The sequence below is a fragment of the Salvelinus sp. IW2-2015 genome, linkage group LG19, assembly GCF_002910315.2.
Source record: "Salvelinus sp. IW2-2015 linkage group LG19, ASM291031v2, whole genome shotgun sequence".
Lineage (NCBI taxonomy): Eukaryota > Metazoa > Chordata > Actinopteri > Salmoniformes > Salmonidae > Salvelinus > Salvelinus sp. IW2-2015.
The window spans coordinates 31,091,295-31,109,900 of record NC_036859.1 but is presented as its reverse complement, the minus strand read 5'-3'; the positions used below and the strand labels follow the sequence as shown (position 1 = coordinate 31,109,900).

Genomic DNA, 18,606 nt, shown 5'->3' with positions numbered 1-18,606 from the left:
ARWGTGTCTAGTTTGAGAAACRGACGCCTCACAAGTCCTCAACTTGCAGCGTCATTAAATAGTTCCAGCAAAACACCAGTCTCAAAGTCAACAGTGAARAGGCGACTCCATGATGCTGGCCTCTTTTAATCAGCACAACAGTTTTCAGCTGTGCTAACATAATTGCATTTCTCAGAACAAGAATAGACTGATGAGTTTCAGAAGAAAGTTATTTTTCTGGCCATTTTGAGCCTGTAATCGAACCCACAAATGYTGATGCTCCAGATACTCAACTAGTCCAAAGAAGGCCAGTTTCATTTTTTTTTTTTTTTAATCAGCATAGTTTTCAGATGTGCTAACATAATTGCAAAAGTGTTTTCTAATGCTCAATTAGCCTTTTCAAATGATAAACTTGGATTAGCTCACAACGTGTCATTGGAACACAGGAGTGATGGTTGCTGATAATGGGGGCTGAATACAGACATTAACAATGTCTGTACGCCTATGTAGATATTCCATAAATCTGCCATTTCCAGATACAATAGTCATTTACAACATTAACAATGTCTACACTATATTTCTGATCAATTTGATGTTATTTTAATGGACAAAAATTTGATTTTCTTTGAAAAACAAGGACATTTCTAAGTGACCCCAAACTTTTGCAGGTAGTGTATATTCTAAATTATTATTTTTACATTGTCTATGTATTTTCCCCTTAAACTCACTTGTTTTTCTCCTTTTTTCCCTGTGTTCTGTAGGTTGTCACCGTCCAGATCGTGAGAAGCCTGAAAGAATCAAGGACTATTATAGTGTCCTACTCTGCCCCCCCCCCCCCCCCCCCACCCCCCCAGACACCCCAGGTAGACTGAAGAGACCAACGCCTCGGTTAGTTAGGTTTAGAGCCTGTCCAGCTAGTTTTTGTCACTTGAAGGAGTATGTTGCCAACCCTGTCCCTCTGTTCCATCATTTGGTTAAACCGGGGTATCAAGCTGAGGAAAGTGCTCCACAGCGCCAACACTGGCCTGCTCTGAGGCAGCAGCACCCTACCTACCTTCCTCCATAGACTCGGCCATTTTAGCAATGCTTCTTAGCTTCGGTTGATAGTTCCAAACGGCCACTACTCATCACCCACTACTGCCTGTACATTTCTGGGTTGCCGTAGCATCGGGCCGACATTCGCATCCTCTCAGCGTCTTCGGCAGCTTTTCTCGGTTTCCCGAAATGGCGGTCGAGGGTTTCCAGTACCGTGCCCTCTACGTGTACACCAAGGACTTGGAGGAAGATGTTGATCTGCACCCCGGGGACATTCTGACCGTCAGCAAGGCCTCCCTGCTCTCCCTGAACTTCAAGGAGGGGGATGAGGAGCGTCCCGAGCTCCTAGGCTGGCTGCTGGGCTTCAACGAGCGGACCAAGCAGAGGGGGGACTTCCCGGGGACATACGTTCAGTTTGTGGGCCACGTGAGGATGTCACCGCCATCCAGTCAGCCTCGCTCCCAAAGAATCCTCCCAGCAGCCCCAGGGCCTGASCTGTCACAGCAAGGTAAGACCTGAGTATATCCAACATTAGGATCACCTTCCTAATATTGAGTTKCCCCCCCCTCGAAAGCGTTCCACAGGGATGCTGGCCCATGTTGACGCCAATGCTTCCCACAGTTGTGTCAAGTTGGCTGGATGTCCTCTGGGTGGTGGACCATTCTTGATACAAAAGGGTTGAGTGTGAAACAGTTGAGTGTGAAAAACCCAAGAGCGTTGCAGTTCTTGACAGAAACCGATGCACCTGGCACTTACTACAATACCCCATTCAAAGGCACTTACATATTTTATTTTGCCCRTTTACCCTCTGAATGGCACACATACACAATCCATGTCTCAATCCTTCTTTAACCTGTCTCCTCTCCTTCATCTACACTGATTGAAGTGGATTTAATAAGTGACATCATTAAGGGATCATAATGTAGCTTTCACCTGGAATCACCTGGTCAGTCTGTCATGGACTGGAATCACCTGGTCAGTCTGTCATGGACTGGAATCACCTGGTCAGTCTGTCATGGACTGGAATCNAATCACCTGGTCAGTCTGTCATGGACTGGAATCACCTGGTCAGTCTGTCATGGACTGGAATCACCTGGTCAGTCTGTCATGGACTGGAATCACCTTGTCAGTCTGTCATGGACTGGAATCACCTTGTCAGTCTGTCATGGAAAGAGCAGGTGTTCTTAATGTTTGGTATACTCAGTGTATTTCACTTTAGATATTTATATTCTGTTGATTGATCTGCAGAGATATGTCACCAGCATTATAGTTTGTTTTACTACTTCCTTTTTTAAATTTTTTTATATGATTTTTGAGATGTTTATTAATACTCCAATGAAGTTGCCCTTCAACGTTGAGGAGAGTTGTGCATTCCTCTCAAAATAGTGATGACATTGTAAAAACTGTTCTGAAAAACAAACTCCAGCGGTGTTGGGTATGAAGAGAACATAAATCCTTGAATGTGAAGTCCATATTTGCAAGAAAGTTTTAGTATATTGACTACTAATAATGTGTCTTAATTGAGCTGCTCTTGGCTTATTGTTTTGTCCAAGGCTTTCACGGTTTGCTCCGACCGCAAACTGACCCTTCTAATCTTCCGTAAAGACTAAAGAGCTGTCATAAACCTCTCATTCCAAACGCAACTAAGCAAKTTCTAATTTCAACCTAATCCAGTTACTGACCTGACTCTTGGTCAGGTTTTCTTCAATGTCTCGTATATTATTGCCTTGACCCTCCATTCAACTCTCCTGCAAAGGACAGGGGTGAGTTGCATTCAATCGTGTTGTACAAGGTTGTGTCCAAGWGTTCATTAGTGAGTGCTACACATTAGATGTGCTGCAATCTTTTTACATACCTATTACACATGTATTGCTAAACTCCCTGTACACATATGAGAGGTTATTAAGGAACTTAGGAACTGAACCTGTGAGAGGTAAATTGTGGATCTGCTTTACTGCATTTCTAACTGGTTACCCCTGAGTAGAGAAATGTTGCAGTTTATTTATTATGAATAAGTCAGATTGTCAGGAAACACTATCACATTGTTTCACCAAGTGATAACCTGTCCAATCTTTTCATCTCTGAACTACTATATAACTGCATAAATATATGGATGATTAATTCATGAAGTATTTTTACTGTGGTGCTCTCCAACTCAAATATACCCTTGGCTTTTGCCTTCTTCTGTACTCCTAGTTCTCTCACTCTCTCTTCCTCACTCTCACTCCCTCGCATTCAGCCCTAAGATCTCATTTATGTCTTTCTTTTTTTGGAAGGCGAGTGGCTCATTGGGCCAAAATGGATAAAAAAATGATTTATCTAGTTACTTATGTGATTTGTATTGGGTTGAAAATGCACATTCCTCCTCTGTCAAAGGTAATGTTCCCCAAAGCTCCATTCTGCCCTTTAGTGACAGGTAAGCTATGAACTTTGAATTACCTCTAGTTCATCACTTATACAGTGGCTCATTGTAATTCATGTTGACTCGTTTGGTAAGCACTCCAGTGCAGGCCTATTAAGCCCAAGCACAGGCCTGCTCCAAACTCATTACAACTAACTGGAGTTCTGCAAGTCTTGATTGTGCTACCTGGATGGAACATGATGAATATTTTACCTGGAAAGAACCAGTGGTAGAGTTTAATGGTAAGCTGAAGTGAACGTATAGGCCTAGGCCAGACTAGGGGGTGTGGGTGGGGGGGCTCCTCAGAGTTGATGTTTGGCGAGAGAAACCAGTTGGGCAGCAGAGGTCTCTCTGATTTGGATACAGCAGGGGAGACGTGCCAAATGCTTTGCCAAGAGAGACAGTGGAGAGGGGAGGGAGGGAGCAGGGGGTTGATTTGGCCTAGCACCAATAGTGCATTGTAGATTAGGAATGGGTAGGCCCAGATTTGTACAGATATCATCTTTCTATCTCCCTCAAGATATTGAGGCCCTAGTTGCTGTGTGTGAGTGTAGCCTACTATTTAGCATTTGGCCTTAATATTTGGTTGAATTGATATGTATTGTTTGTTAAAACGGCAAACCTAACTTTATCCAATGGGCTGATTTGTTCATGCATTTGAACATGGCTTTGTCTTGATTTTGTATAAGTATTCTAGAATGCTCAGTGTAGGCATAATGTAATGAGTACACTAGTTTCTTCCTTACATTTTCACAGGGAAACCTAACTTAGAATAAAATGGCTTATTGGAAGAATCCCATAAGTACATGTTTTCGCTCAGATTCCCTCTAAACTTTGGTCCTGCCAGTTTGAAAAGAGACAAGTAGGTATAATCTTTTCAGATCGCTTTTACAGATGCTTCCATTCCCATCAATCTGTGTTGTTTGCCAGAGAAACCCAGGAACTTTGGGGAATTACACCAGATTTTAAATCAAAATCAGGCTCAAGTCCCACAGTTCTCCTTTGACATTAAAACTAAGCATTGCTCGTGAGGAGGGAGGCTTTTTTCTCCTTCCTCTCCCTGGCCTCACTTTTACTGCCTGCTGAAGTGAACCATGGCTTGGCATTTTTGCAAACTCCTCCTCCGCCTCCTCCTCATCCCCCTGGTTCACATACTCTTCTGATACTGTCTCCAGGCAGCTATAAACTATCCACCCGCCCCAGTTCTCAGAAAGGATAGGCCTTTTCTCTCTGCTCCCTGCCCCTTACCAGGAACCAGTTTTCAAAGAATCCAATGAAGGGAAGGGGAGTGAGGCCTTCCCAGGCAGCAGATATGTAGGAACCAGCTGGGACTGCGCTTGCTTTTAAGACATATATATATATATATATATGTGTGTTTTGTTGGGGCCATACATTTCTTTGTGACTGGAGAACTGTGGGCAGCCACTTGTGGATTTGTTTCTGCTTGGGCTYGTTTTTACATGCCCCAGTAAAAAGCACAGATTTTGGCTGGTAAAATAAAACATATCGAAACACAGAGTGGTCAAGCAAACCAATGCAATGCAAATACTAAGCTTTATAACTTCGTAGTGGCCTGGCCCCCTCAGACTGGTCCGCATCAATGTAATCTGGGTCTGAAGCACATTTTGACTCAAGGGGTGATATGGTACTTAATACACRGCCTGTCTACATTGCTGGGATGCACTGTTCAGAACTACAGATGTACTGTAGCCCATGCAATAAGAGCAGCACTACTGCATAACATCACAGAGCTGTTGACACATCATTAGCAGAATCTCCTGCCTTGTTCTACATTGCATAATGTATTGTGCAGTTAACAGATGCATTCTTTGATGGGTGGAATGAGGAATAGGATACGTTTTTAGGTGCATAATTCCGACGTGACTTTTAAAAGACAATCCATATGTTTTATACACGTGGCACATTATTTTATCAACTATGAAAAGTGTTATAAGGAGGATCCAGAGAAAATTATGTTCGATAAACACATGTAAATTTCTCTATAGGAATTGATGTGAAGTTACTTTGAGTTGAGTTTGCCAAGAAATTCAGACAATGGGCAACCTTGAACCCCATGTTTTGGTGTATAGTACAATGCTAACATTAGCCTGCAGTAGCTAGGTGTTAAGAGAGGGGACCCAGCAGCCTATTTAGTTGGTGTGGAGCAGCAACAGTTGAGTCTGAGGTTTCGGGTGCAAAAATAGGTGGAACTTATTTTACAGTGCAGGTGATGAGAAGACTGAACCCAGATGTTGTATATACAAAATATACAAGTGAGGAAAAATAGCTGTCAGAAATGTATAACTTGAATGGTGATTTGGTTGCACAATTCATATTACAATGGCCAATGCTAAAATTGTTATTAACGTAATTAGCATAGAAATGCACGTTTTCGATAAACAATGAAACACCCCTTAACGGAGACCAAATACAAAGAAGTGCACAGACTGTGCCTAAAAAGTCAGAATTAATTGAAGATAAATCAAGAAATCTGTCATGAATATAAAAGTTTTTGCATCAGTCTAGTCGCGCAATTTAACATCTAGCGAAGATGTTTGGTGCAGTACTTCTCAAGTGTAACAATGTGCATGAAAACTAGTGGTGCACTGCAGACAGTAGGGCCTGCCCCCCCCCCCCCCCCCAAYTGTTGACCAATCACCAACAAAGGGGTGTAGACTTCGTGTACCAAACTTCAACTTGCCTCAACAACACAAAAATGGTGTGGGAACAGCCCCCCCAAAAATGTAACTGCCAAAGACCCAAACAAACAGTAGTCAACATTTCGTCATAATATATGCACAAACTGTTTTGACTGTGAAGCATGCGACAGGCTTTACAACAGTTTGGCGACGGAACAAAATAAATACAAACTCTGAACTTTTCTAAATAATTGACATGATTACCAGACTCTCACATTTGTGTCTTTACATATTACATTGCACAATGTTTTGAAGGGATTAGCGAACTCATAGCCTTAGGTTAGCAAGAAATGTTTGAACCAAATAATCAGTCCTTTTGTGTGGTAGCACAGCCGAAGCAGACTGGATAAGGCCTTGCTATTTGAAGCTAAAATATTTGCACTGCATCTCCATCAGTCATGATGTGAAGAAATTCTCAAAGGTTAAATCCGATCAATGCTATCTTATGAATGAATCTCCATTTCACTGCATGAAATATCCTCTGCTGACTGGCTTGAAAGCCTTCATGAGTTGAGACGTTGAGAGGGAGACATAAAGAGAGGTAGGGAGGAGAACAGAATGTGGGAGGACTAGCCTTGTCTTCCACCGACTGATGGCGATGCAGTGCAAATATTTTAGGTTCAAATAGCAAGGCCTTATCCAATCTGCTTCGCCTGTGCTACCATCCGCTTTTCACAAACCACTGAGAAGATAGTAAGCAAATGTTAGAATTGTTGCTCAATAATCTCACAATTAGGTGAACATGGCTAAATGTCAGAGCTTCTCTCACTGTAGAAGTCTGGAAACAGGCATTAMCCAGAGCTAGGGAATGTTTCGGTGACCATATTACCGCCACACCGGCGGTCACGAGTCATGATGGCAGCCAAATTCCACGTGACCGTTTAGTCACGGTAATTAGGCTTCTCCTAGCTCTGATGCTGCTGATGGTCATTAGTAGCTTATTAACTTGCTAACCACCTGGTACTCAGCACTCTATTGTCCCTCTAATCATGCAGTTGTCAATGCAAATGTGATCAGAAATGTAATCAAACACTTCATGAGTTCCCATGAGCTCATGTTGCGCAACATTTCTATAGGCTATGCAATTGTGTGAGAAAACAGAGTGATGGCCTCTATTAAAAAGAGGAGGGTCCCATCAGCTTTCTATAGGCTAGGCCTATTATATTTATTTCTCAACTTTCCGAACATTAAGCACATTGCTTATCTTTACAACAGGAGTATAGCCTACCTGGTTGACATGAAAATGAACCATGGGAAAAGTGTCCTTGATTCGCTATTTAAGTGCATAGATGACATGTATTTTTTACCATTGCCCCTGTTCGAGAGTGGACCATTATCCTGCACCTTTCTAAATCAAACAAATTTCACACACACATATATATATATATTATTTAGTATATGTAAAGACACAATTAAATCAAGAATAGTGTGATGGGTAACAATATTAGCCTAGCAAGAAACAGTGCATGCTTTTCTTGGCGACATTTTCAAATCATAGTCACACACCTCGTGTAGGCTAGCCCATAGGCTTATATGTTTTGATAAGGTTTGTATCACAACTGAAGTGGCCAAATAACTTTCTTAAAATGAAGCACATTCATCTTCTTTACAACGGGTGTAGAGCCTAACTGGCACACATGCCAGTTAGGCACGTGAGGTTCAAGTTTGTGGAAGATAATTTTCACCATATAAGTGCACATTTTATAATAAAAACATTACATGCATAATCACATTTATGGTCACTTCCTGCTAATGGAACATTTGCACTTATAGCCTACTGCCGTTTGCATTGCAGCACTTTTAATGTGAAGAAATAGCGTAATAGTTTATCAACAGTTTAAGCTAAATGTTCTCATCTGTTGCGTCAGGCTCATTGATTAAAACAGGTTTTTGGTTGTATTAATTTGGGATCTATTGCATCCCACAACTGTCCCAGACCATGTTTGGAATATCTATATCTCGCACAGGATAGAATAGGTCAACATTTGTACTGTGGGGGATAGTAGATTTACAGGCTAGTGCTTTTGCTGTTTGTTAGGCCTACTCATCTTGTTGGCTGACGAGAAGCAAATGTGGACAGTTCTTCCAATTTTTAAAATATGCGCCTCGGAATTGGAAAAGGACTTGTGCAGTTGCGTCCCCGATGTGTCTGTCTTCACTTGTAGCCTGTGAGAAAGACCTTATCACGTGACAGTGAGCCATGTGAGTGAGAGGTTCTTCGGCACGCAGCCGGTAGATTGTTTATAATTATTATATTCAAATCAAATTTTATTGGTCACACACACAGTAGTATCTAACAATACACATCTAAAATCATGGAATTAAGAAATGTATAAATATTAGGACAAGCAATGTCAGAGTAGCATTGACTAAAATACAGTAGAATAGAATACAGTATATACAGTTGAAGTCGGAAGTTTACATACACCTTAGCCAAATACATTTAAACTCAGTTTTCCACAATTCCTGACATTTAAACCTAGTAAAAATTCCCTGTCTTAGGTCAGTTAGGATCACCACTTTATTTTAAGAATGTGAAGTGTCAGAATAATAGTAGAGAAATGTTATTTCAGCTTTTATTTCTTTCATCACATTCCCAGTGGGTCAGAAGTTTACATACACTCAATTAGTATTTGGTAGCATTGCCTTTAAATTGTTTAACTTGGATCAAACGTTTCGGGTAGCCTTCCACAAGCTTCCCTCAATAAGTTGGGTGAATTTTTGGCCCATTCCTCCTGACAGAGCTGGTGTAACTGGGTCAGGTTTGTAGGCCTCCTTGCTCGCCACACGCTTTTTCATGCTGCCCACAAATGTTCTATAGCAGGGGTGTCAAACTCAAATACCCAGTGGGCCAAAATGTAAAACCTGAACAAAGTCGCGGGCCAACATTGAACAAATTAACCTTTTAATATGGACCCAAACAAGTTTTGCTTTAACATTGAATATGGAACAAGCATCGCTTATTACCATACAATATATAATTTAAAGTGGAGACATGCAAAATCGAATTTCAAATGAAAAAACACATCAATGGCATTCATTTATTAAATAAATAAAATGTAAATAAAAATCGTATGCCTCTTTTCTATTTGCAGCCTTCTGATTTAAATACCAAAATAAACTTTTTCCACTGGCTAATAATTTTACAAATGAAATGATAATAAATCAATCAACCATTCAAGCCCATGCCTTGTAGCAAGAAAAAGTGCACAAAGAAAACGTTAATTATTGCACACTGATCTAATCTGATGTGCCCAAGCCAGCACTTTGTTGATGTGGCTTTTTTGAACATATTCTGTTGTGAAACCAACTTTTCATCTCCTCTACTTTCTGGCTCCTTTGAGTCATGTCCAGGTCCTTGTATTTGTCAATGGTGTTTCGTTTCATAGTGTCGTCTAATGTTGTACTCCTTTACTTACAGCCACGTTGACTCCACAAACAAGACAAACAGGTTTGTCTTTTACATATGTAAACAGATATTCTGCCTCCCACTTGTTCAGAAAGCTCCTGTTTTTCTGCCTTTCTTTTCGCCATTTTTGGGAAGGGATAGCGCGCTGACAGTTGTAGCGTCTATGTTGCTATGACTACTGTCACAGAGGAGAGGGCGTTTCTGGGTCCTGTCCTGATTGGCGCGCGAAAACAAACAGCAGAGCATTATGGGATTCGTAGTATTAGCGGTGAATGCGCTGTATAATACCGGCGGGCCAGCTCTAGTAGTAATTTGGTATTGTCTCGCGGGCCAAATATAATTACCCCGCGGGCCAAATTTGGCCCGTGGGCCAGAGTTTGACACCCATGTTCTATAGGATTGAGTCAGGGCTTTGTGATGGCCACTCCAATACCTTGACTTTGTTGTCCTTGAGCCTTTTGCCACAACTTTGGAAGTATGCTTGGGGTCATTGTCCATTTGACTAATTTGCAACCAAGCTTTAACTTCCTGACTGATGTCTTGAGATGTTGCTTCAATATATCCACATAATCTTCTTATACCTCATGAGATGCATCTATTTTGTGAAGTGCACCAGTCCCTCCTGCAGCAAAGCACCCCCACAACATGATGCTGCCACCCCCGTGCTTCACGGTTGGGATGGTGTTCTTCGGCTTACAAGCCTCCCTTTTTCCTCCAAACATAACGATGGTCATTATGGCCAAACAGTTCTATTTTTGTTTCATCAGACCAGAGGACACTTCTCCAAAAAGTACGATCTTTGTCCAATGTGCAGTTGCAAACCGAGTCTGGCTTTTTTATGGCGGTTTTGGAGCAGTTGCTCTTCCTTGCTGAGCGGCCTTTCAGGTTATGTCGATATAGGACTCGTTTTACTGTGGATATAGATACTTTTGTACCTGTTTCCTCCAGCATCTTCACAAGGGCTTTGCTGTTCTTCTGGGATTGATTTGCACTTTTTGCACCAAAGTACGTTCATCTGTAGGAGACAGAAGGCGTCTTCATCCTGAGCGGTATGACGACTGCGTGATCCCATGGTGTTTATACTTGTGTACTATTGTTTGTACAGATGAACGTGGTACCTTCAGGCGTTTAGAAATTGCTCCCAAGGATGAACCAGACTTGTGGAGGTCTACAATTTTTTTTCTGAGGTCATGATGTCAAGCAGAGGCACTGAGTTTGAAGGTAGGCCTTGAAATACGTCCACAGGTACACCTCCAATTGACTCAAATGATGCCAATTAGCCTATTAGAAGCTTAAAGCCATGACATAATTTCTGGAATTTTCCAAGCTGGTTAAAGGCACAGTCAACTTAGTGTATGTAAACTTCTGACCCACTGGAATTGTGATTTATAAGTGAAATAATCTGTCTGTAAACAATTGTTGGAAAAATTACTTGTTCATGCACAAAGTAGATGTCCTAACCGACTGCCAAAACTATAGTTTTGTTGGCTGTTTGAAAACAAGTTTTAATGACTCTAACCTAAGTGATGTAAACGTCCGACTTCAACTGTACAATATGAGATGAGTAAAGCAGTATGTAAACATTTTTAAAGTGACTAGTGTTCCATTATTAAAGTGACTAGTGATTCCATGCCTATGTACAGTGGGGAGAACAAGTATTTGATACACTGCCGTTTTGCAGGTTTTCCTACTTACAAAGCATGTAGAGGTCTGTAATTTTTTATCATAGACTTAACTGTGAGAGACGGAATCTAAAACAAAAATCCATAAAATCACATTGTATGATTTTAAGTAATTAATTTGCAATTTATTGCATGACATAAGTATTTGATCACCTACCAACCAGTAAGAATTCCGGCTCTCACAGACCTGTTAGTTTTTCTTAAGAAGCCTCCTATTCTCCACTCATTACCTGTATTAACTGCACCTGTTTGAACTCGTTACCTGTATAAAAGACACCTGTCCACACACTCAATCAAACAGACTCCAACTTCTCCACAATGGCCAAGACCAGAGAGCTTGTAAGGACATCAGGGATAAAATTGTAGACCTGCACAAGGCTGGGATGGGCTACAGGACAATAGGCAAGCAGCTTGGTGACAAGGCAACAACTGTTGGTGCAATTATTAGAAAATGGAAGAATTCAGATGACGGTCAATCACCCCCGGTCTGGGGCTCCATGCAAGATCTCACCTCGTGGGGCATCAATGATCATGAGGAAGGTGAGGGATCAGCCCAGAACTACACGGCAGACCTGGTCAATGACCTGAAGAGAGCTGGGACCACAGTCTCAAAGAAAACCATTAGTAACACACTACGCCGCCATGGATTAAAATCCTGCAGCGCACGCAAGGTCCCCCTGCTCAAGCCCAGCGTATGTCCAGGCCCATCTGAAGTTTGCCAATGACAATCTGGATGATCCAGAGGAGGAATGGGAGAAGGTCATGTGGTCTGATGAGTCAAAAAATAGAGCTTTTTGGTCTAAACTCCACTCGCTGTGTTTGGAGGAAGAAGAAGGATGAGTACAACCCCAAGACCACCATCCCAACTGTGAAGCATGGATTAAGTTCTGCTTTTCTGATGTATCAAATACTTATGTCATGCAATAAAATGCAAATTAATTACTTAAAAATCATACAATGTGATTTTCTTGATTTTTGTTTTAGATTCCGTCACTCACAGTTGAAGTGTACCTATGATAAAAATTACAGACCTCTACATGCTTTGTAAGTAGGAAAACCTGCAAAATCGGCAGTGTATCAAATACTTGTTCTCCCCACTGTATATAGGGCAGCAGGGTTTAGTAACTGGGTGGTAGCCGGCTAGTGATGGCTATTTTAACAGTCTGATGGCCTTGAGATAGAAGCTGTTTTTCAGTCTCTCGTCCCAGCTTTGATTCACCTGTACTGACCTTGCCTTCTGGATGATAGCGGGGTGAACAGGCTGTGGCTCGGGTGGTTGATGTCTTTGATCTTTTTGGCCTTCCTGTGATATCAGRTGCCGCAGGTGTCCTGGAGGGTAGGCAGTCTGCCCCCGGTGATGTGTTGGGCAGCGCACCACCCTCTGGAGAGCCCTGCGTTTGTGGGCGGTGCAGTTGCAGTACCAGACAGTGATACAGCATGACAGSATGCTCTCAATTGTGCATATGTAAAAGTTTGTGAGGGTCTTAGGGTCCAAGCCAAATTTCTTCAGCCTCCTGAGGTTGAAGAGGCRCTGTTGAGCCTTCTTCACCACACTGTCTGTGTGGGTGGACCATTTCAGATTGTCATTGATGTGTACGCCAAGGAACTTGAAGCTTTCTACCTTCTCCACTGCAGTCCCGTCGATGTGGATAGGGGCGTGCTCCCTCTGCTGTTTCCTGAAGTCCACGATCAGCTCCTTCGTTTTGTTGAGATTATTTTCCTGGCATGACTCTGCCAGGGCCCTTACCTCCTCCCTGTAGGCTTTCTCATCATTGTTGGTAATCAGGCCTACTACTGTTGTCGTCTGCAAACTTGATGATTGAGTATACAGCCCAAGGGCATTACGGCCACACAAAGTGGATGCAGCCGGGAAATTCAAGACATTATCAAGTTCTTGTCAAATTGTGAATGAGCGACTGATGAAGTGTGTACAGCCTGCGCAAAAAGCAAACCAGAGTTCATGCCTTTCATCCAACTTTTTTTTTTCAAATCATCATTAGAGTGACATCATGCAGCACCATATAGCCCAACATTTGTATCACAACTAATGTTACATAAATATCTCTAAATTAAGCATWTAGGAGGACCTGTTTCTTTGGTAACCGCTGAACACAGAATAGCCGATGTGCCCACTCCCTCAAATCGTTTGGAGAAARTATCCTTTCTATTTTATTCAGCTATGTTCAATTGTGTTCTWCATACTATAAAATAATATAAAATAATGCCACGTAATTCTAAGAATATCTTATCTAAATGAACTAGTGTAGCCAGATCAGGGCCTAACATAAGGACAACTCAGAGTATGCTATGCTATTCTGTTCTTCTGTTCTTCATATCATGTTTCTTTAGACCTGTCTAAAATTAATCATGGATTCATTGTGATGGTGTAGGCTATATTACATGGATTTATTAGACATTTTCAGATGTAGATGTTCCAAATGTCTGAATCAGTGGCTTGTAAACTATGCGTTGAAGCCAGGAGATGCTAAATGTTTTTATGTTAATTAACGGCCAATTACTGTGAGGCCGGTAGTTATTTGCTTGACAATCACCGGTTGACAAAATTTCATGACCGCAACAGCCCTAACCAAAGCAGACCATTAAACTTCCACACAGACGGCCCATCCCAGCGTGAATAAAGCTGGTTACGGTTATCACATGATTATACTGCTCTCTCCCTCTCTCCTCCCTCCATCTGTTCTCTCTCTGTCTCTGTCTGTCTGTGTTCTCTCTCTGCTCTCTCTCCATTTGCCTCTCTCTCCAAGACATGTTGAGTTGCAGGCCTGCCTGCCAGCACACAGACCGCCGAGGTGGTTCTAATTGAGTAATGATGAGTTGGTGCTCTCTCCAAAAACCCAAAGATGACTCCAGGGCCGCAGCTGTCCCCCCCCCACCCCACCTGCCCCCTCATTTGCACAAAAACCCAAGCTACTCTGAGCGTGTGTGTGACAGAGCGAGGGATGGTAGTTATTCTTCTGGAGGAGTATATGGCATTTGATTCTCCTGCCACCCACCTCCAAAGTATTGGAATACATTTGTTTTGTGGTTTTTATAGTCTATATTTTTGCTTATTTGCCTATTGGATTTGATTTCCCTATTTTATTGGCTGCGTCCCACCCCAACCCCAAGTGCATATTAGTTCCATGCATGTCTGTGGATTGCCTTCAGTCCTGTTGAATTGAATATTCACTGTACTATGCTGTTAAAAAGAATAACTACTTGATTTTAGTATGACTTGCATAGTCTGTATTTATCGATAGGTCATTTATTTCCTTTATTTTCATTTATTAAACAGCTGACAGGTTTTTATTTAASTATTTCCTTACCAGATACGAGAATACCTATTGGTGGAAAGAACATTATGACAACTGAGCAACTGCTGCTAGAGACCAACCATGCATGGGTGGACTTTTGAAAGGAGTCAATTGAAATTGAGCCCCAGCTGCCCTCCCCCCATGTAAAGTTGTTTACATGGCCTATATATTTTTTATAGTTACTGAAATGAAAAACATTTTCATTTGTGCGGTGGAGGGTCCCCTCAACGGCATTTTGAAATGCCGAAAGTCTGCCCCTGTGAAAATCAACCCAYCAAAAATGGACACTGCTGCATGCTAGCACAGGCTATTACCGCTCATCACTCCGGAAAAGCAGTTCCCATGTTCAACGTGCAACGGATAGAGGGAGAGAGCGAGAGAGGGGCAGAATGTGCTGACGCTGCGCTTTCGTCTGAACTCCCCAAATGAATAATCAGCCGCGGTTCAGCCGTGCACTGCCAGGAGCAGGAGGCTGCCAAGCTCTGGCCTCGGGTGCGGTGGGCCCGAAAAGGAGGCCCTGGCAGCCGGACACAGGGCTTTTGCTTGTTCAGGATTTTTGATTAAATCCTTTATTGTGCTCCACTCACGCAAAGGGCCAAGGCGAAACAAGCGCAGAGAAATGACTGGAGGGGTGGAAAAGGAGAGCGAGGAGAGAGAAGGGAAATGGGATCTCTTTTTCTCTCTGTTACCCCTCCCTCATTCTCTACCTCGCTTTCCCTCTGTGACTGAAAAGATGTTTGATTTACTGTATGGGGTAGTTGTGGTGAGGTGAAAAGTTTTTGTCCCTCAACAGACCGGCTGGCTCTGGTTGTGTATCGTCTTTCTGTTCACTAAGCCCCTTTCCTTTCTCAATGGTACATTGCTTGTCTGGGATTATTTCTATTTTTGGACAATGTAAATGTAATGTATAAGGGACTCAGTCTCTGGAGTCTAGACAATAGTGTTTTTGGCTGCCTCCAACTGCTGTTTATGGGATATGTGGTCTTCCTTGAGCAAATATGAAATGAAAAGCACATGCATTCACATTTTAAAGGACAAGCGATAGTCCGGTCGTACAGCTCTCTGTCAATGGAGGCCTTCTGGAATCCAGTTAAGGTTTTTCCAGAAAATGTAACCATGGTTTGTGTTGTTGTTTCAGCTGTTTCTCTTCTGGATTTGACTGAGCAGTTCACACCACCAGAAACTGCTCCCCCTACCCTGGTGAACCTAGTGGAGGCCATTGAGAARAAAGGTACGCACTCACACACAACACAAGGCAATGCAACACAACGCAAACATTAACATAAATACACAGTAAATAGAAATGTACAGCGGTATCCTAGTAGTCGCCATTCAGAGGAGAGGCACAATGGGAATACATGATATTACTCAGATAGGTTTTGGACTAACGGAATACTGTCTCATATCTCCTCAGACTACACTATACAGCCTACACTGTAGTGTTTATTTGTCCCTGATATTTATTCTCACCTCTGTGCTCATGGTGTCATGCAGGACAGTGGTCTTCATTCACACTGTATTACCAATTAATACCACTCAGGAGGAATGTCTTCATTCACACTGTATTACCAATTAATACCACTCAGGAGGAGGTCTTCATTCACACTGTATTACCAATTAATACTACTCAGGAGGAGGTCTTCTTTCACAGTTTCATCTTCTTTCACAGTTTCAGTGTGCATAGGGGAGAGCCGGGACTAAAGTAACACATGGCGAAATAATACGCCATTTTCTCAGATGACACTGAAGCTAGAATGATATAGTGAAGTCAGCTCGTTCCTAATGCGGAGGACAAGCTCCCTGCAAAAAAAACAGCCCAATGCCGACAATGTTTTGCAGAGTTATCTACAAAAKATGTTTCTGTAAGTAAAAAAACGGACCTGGAAAGGTTTTTAGGTTGTAGAGGTGTTTAGTTTAAGGTTGCAACAATGTCATTTTCTTAACTTCAACATCCTGTGAAATTGCAGAGCTCGAAATTCAAACTACAGAATTATAAATATTTAACTTTCATAAAATCACAAGTGTAATACATCAAAATAAAGCTTAACTTCTTGTTAATCCAGCCGCTGTRTCAGATTTCAAAAAGGCTTTACGGTGAAAGCACACCATGCGATTATCTGAGGACAGCGCCCCGCATACAAAAGCATGAAAAACATATTTCAACCAGGTAGGTGCGCCACAAAAGTCAGAAATAGCGATATAATAAATGCCTTTGATGATCTTCTTCTGTTGGTACTCCAAAAGGTCCCAGATACATCACAAATGGTCCTTTTGTTCGATAATGTCCTTCTTTATATCCATAAAAACTCAGTTTAGCTGGCGCGCTTCAGTCAATAATCCACCCAGTTTCCCCCCTTCAAAATGCATACAAAATGAATCCCAAACGTTACTAATDAACTTTTCCAAACAAGTCAAACAACGTTTATAATCAAACCTTAGGTACCCTAATACGTAAATAAACGATACAATTTAAGATGGAGAATCGTTATTGTCTTTACCGGAGAAAAATACCAAAGAACGTGCTCTCTTCCACACACTTGGAAACACTACAGCCAAAATGGGAGCCACCTAGAAAAACTACAATTTCTGGCTCATTTTTCAAAAACCAGCCTGAAACTCTTTCTAAAGACTGTTGACATCTAGTGGAAGCCCTGGGAACTGCAATCTGGGAGGATTTAGTTTTATAATAAAAGTGACAGCCATTGAAAACAGTGGTAGGTTGAATATTGTTTTTTGGGGGGGGGGTGGTTTGTCCTTGGTTTCGCCTGCCATATCAGTTCTGTTATACTCAGACATAATTATAAGAGTTTTAGAAACTGTAGAGTGTTTTCTATCCAAATTATATACATATCCTAGCTTCTGGGCCTGAGTAACAGGCAGTTTACTTTGGGCACGCTTTTCATCCGGACGTGAAAATACTGCCCCCTACCCAAGAGAGGTTAACCCATCATAGGTTTCAAGTATCATGCCAGCTAGTCTTGGGTCTTAGCTTGGTAGAAGTTACAGGAGAGACGGGTGGGACGAAAGTAACACAATGTTAACTGAGGGACCTGGAATGAAATATAATAAACATTTCAGCACAGGCCATTGTCTCCTAGTTCATATTGCTTTTAAAATGTTAGCACAATATCAACAAATGACTGAATGTTTGAAAATTATGACATCATTAGAATGATACCTTAATTAATTGACTTGATCGATCAGCTTCTCGCATAAGCTTTTGTCGAGAGGTTAGTGGTAAAAAATATATATATATTTATGATTCTGGGGGTTAATTGCCATGGAAATGTGATAAGCATGATGAGTTTGCCGTTTGTGAAGAGAATMATTTTTTGAATTCTATCGTGACACGAGGAGTGCGCCAAGGACAGCTGGAGCGCACCTGAATAATCATTGAAAATGGTGAAAAACACACTACCTTCCCATTTTAAAGGGATACTTCGKGATTTTGSCATGAGGCCCTTTATCTACAGTACTTCCCCAGAGTCAGATGAACTTGTGGATACCATTTTTATTTGTCTATGCTCAGTTTGAAGGAAGTTTGAGTTTCGCGTATCTACTCGACTTCTTCATTGTGCTAATGCTAGTTAGCATTGGCTCGCGAAACTACCTCTAATTTACAGTTGCTAATGGTAGAGGACATAACTTGTTTGTCATAAGATATGGTATCGCTAACTGCATAGATCTGAGTAATTAGGGGGGAAAACGTGTTCCTTTTGTCCCAGTTTTCCCCTACATACACGGACACACACAGAGACGTGCACACAAACAAATAACCATGCACACACACAAATAACAGTGCGCACACAGCCATGCACAGGCACAAAGGTGGGGCACACACACCTTTCGTCCCACTCTACCCAATAGCACAAAATTGTATGAAGTACAATTTACACGTGTTGGACAGACGTGTCAGTTTCACAAATGAATGCTCACTATGCTTGGTTTCTGTCTCTTTAACTTGTGTTAGGCTAAAATCTTATTTTAGTTTTTTTAATTAAAGAAATTACTCACTCATTACTGTAATGTACATTTTGTAGGACTTTACATGCATTTCATTTTATAAAATAACTAGCATATTTAATTA

The 18,606-nt window shown here is 41.7% G+C and overlaps 1 protein-coding gene across 2 annotated transcripts in view; it reads left to right on the top strand.

Moving 5' to 3' along the window:
• Window positions 1-18,606, top strand: part of LOC111979394 (phosphatidylinositol 3-kinase regulatory subunit gamma) — a 51,299-nt gene that overhangs the window by 7,363 nt on the left and 25,330 nt on the right. For both annotated transcript variants that reach the window (XM_024009901.2, XM_024009900.2), the window contains exons 2-3: window positions 741-1,522; window positions 15,658-15,750. In XM_024009901.2, the coding sequence (XP_023865669.1) occupies window positions 1,204-1,522; window positions 15,658-15,750 (412 nt within the window). In that variant the 5' untranslated portion in view covers window positions 741-1,203. The remainder of the gene's footprint in view (window positions 1-740; window positions 1,523-15,657; window positions 15,751-18,606) is intronic.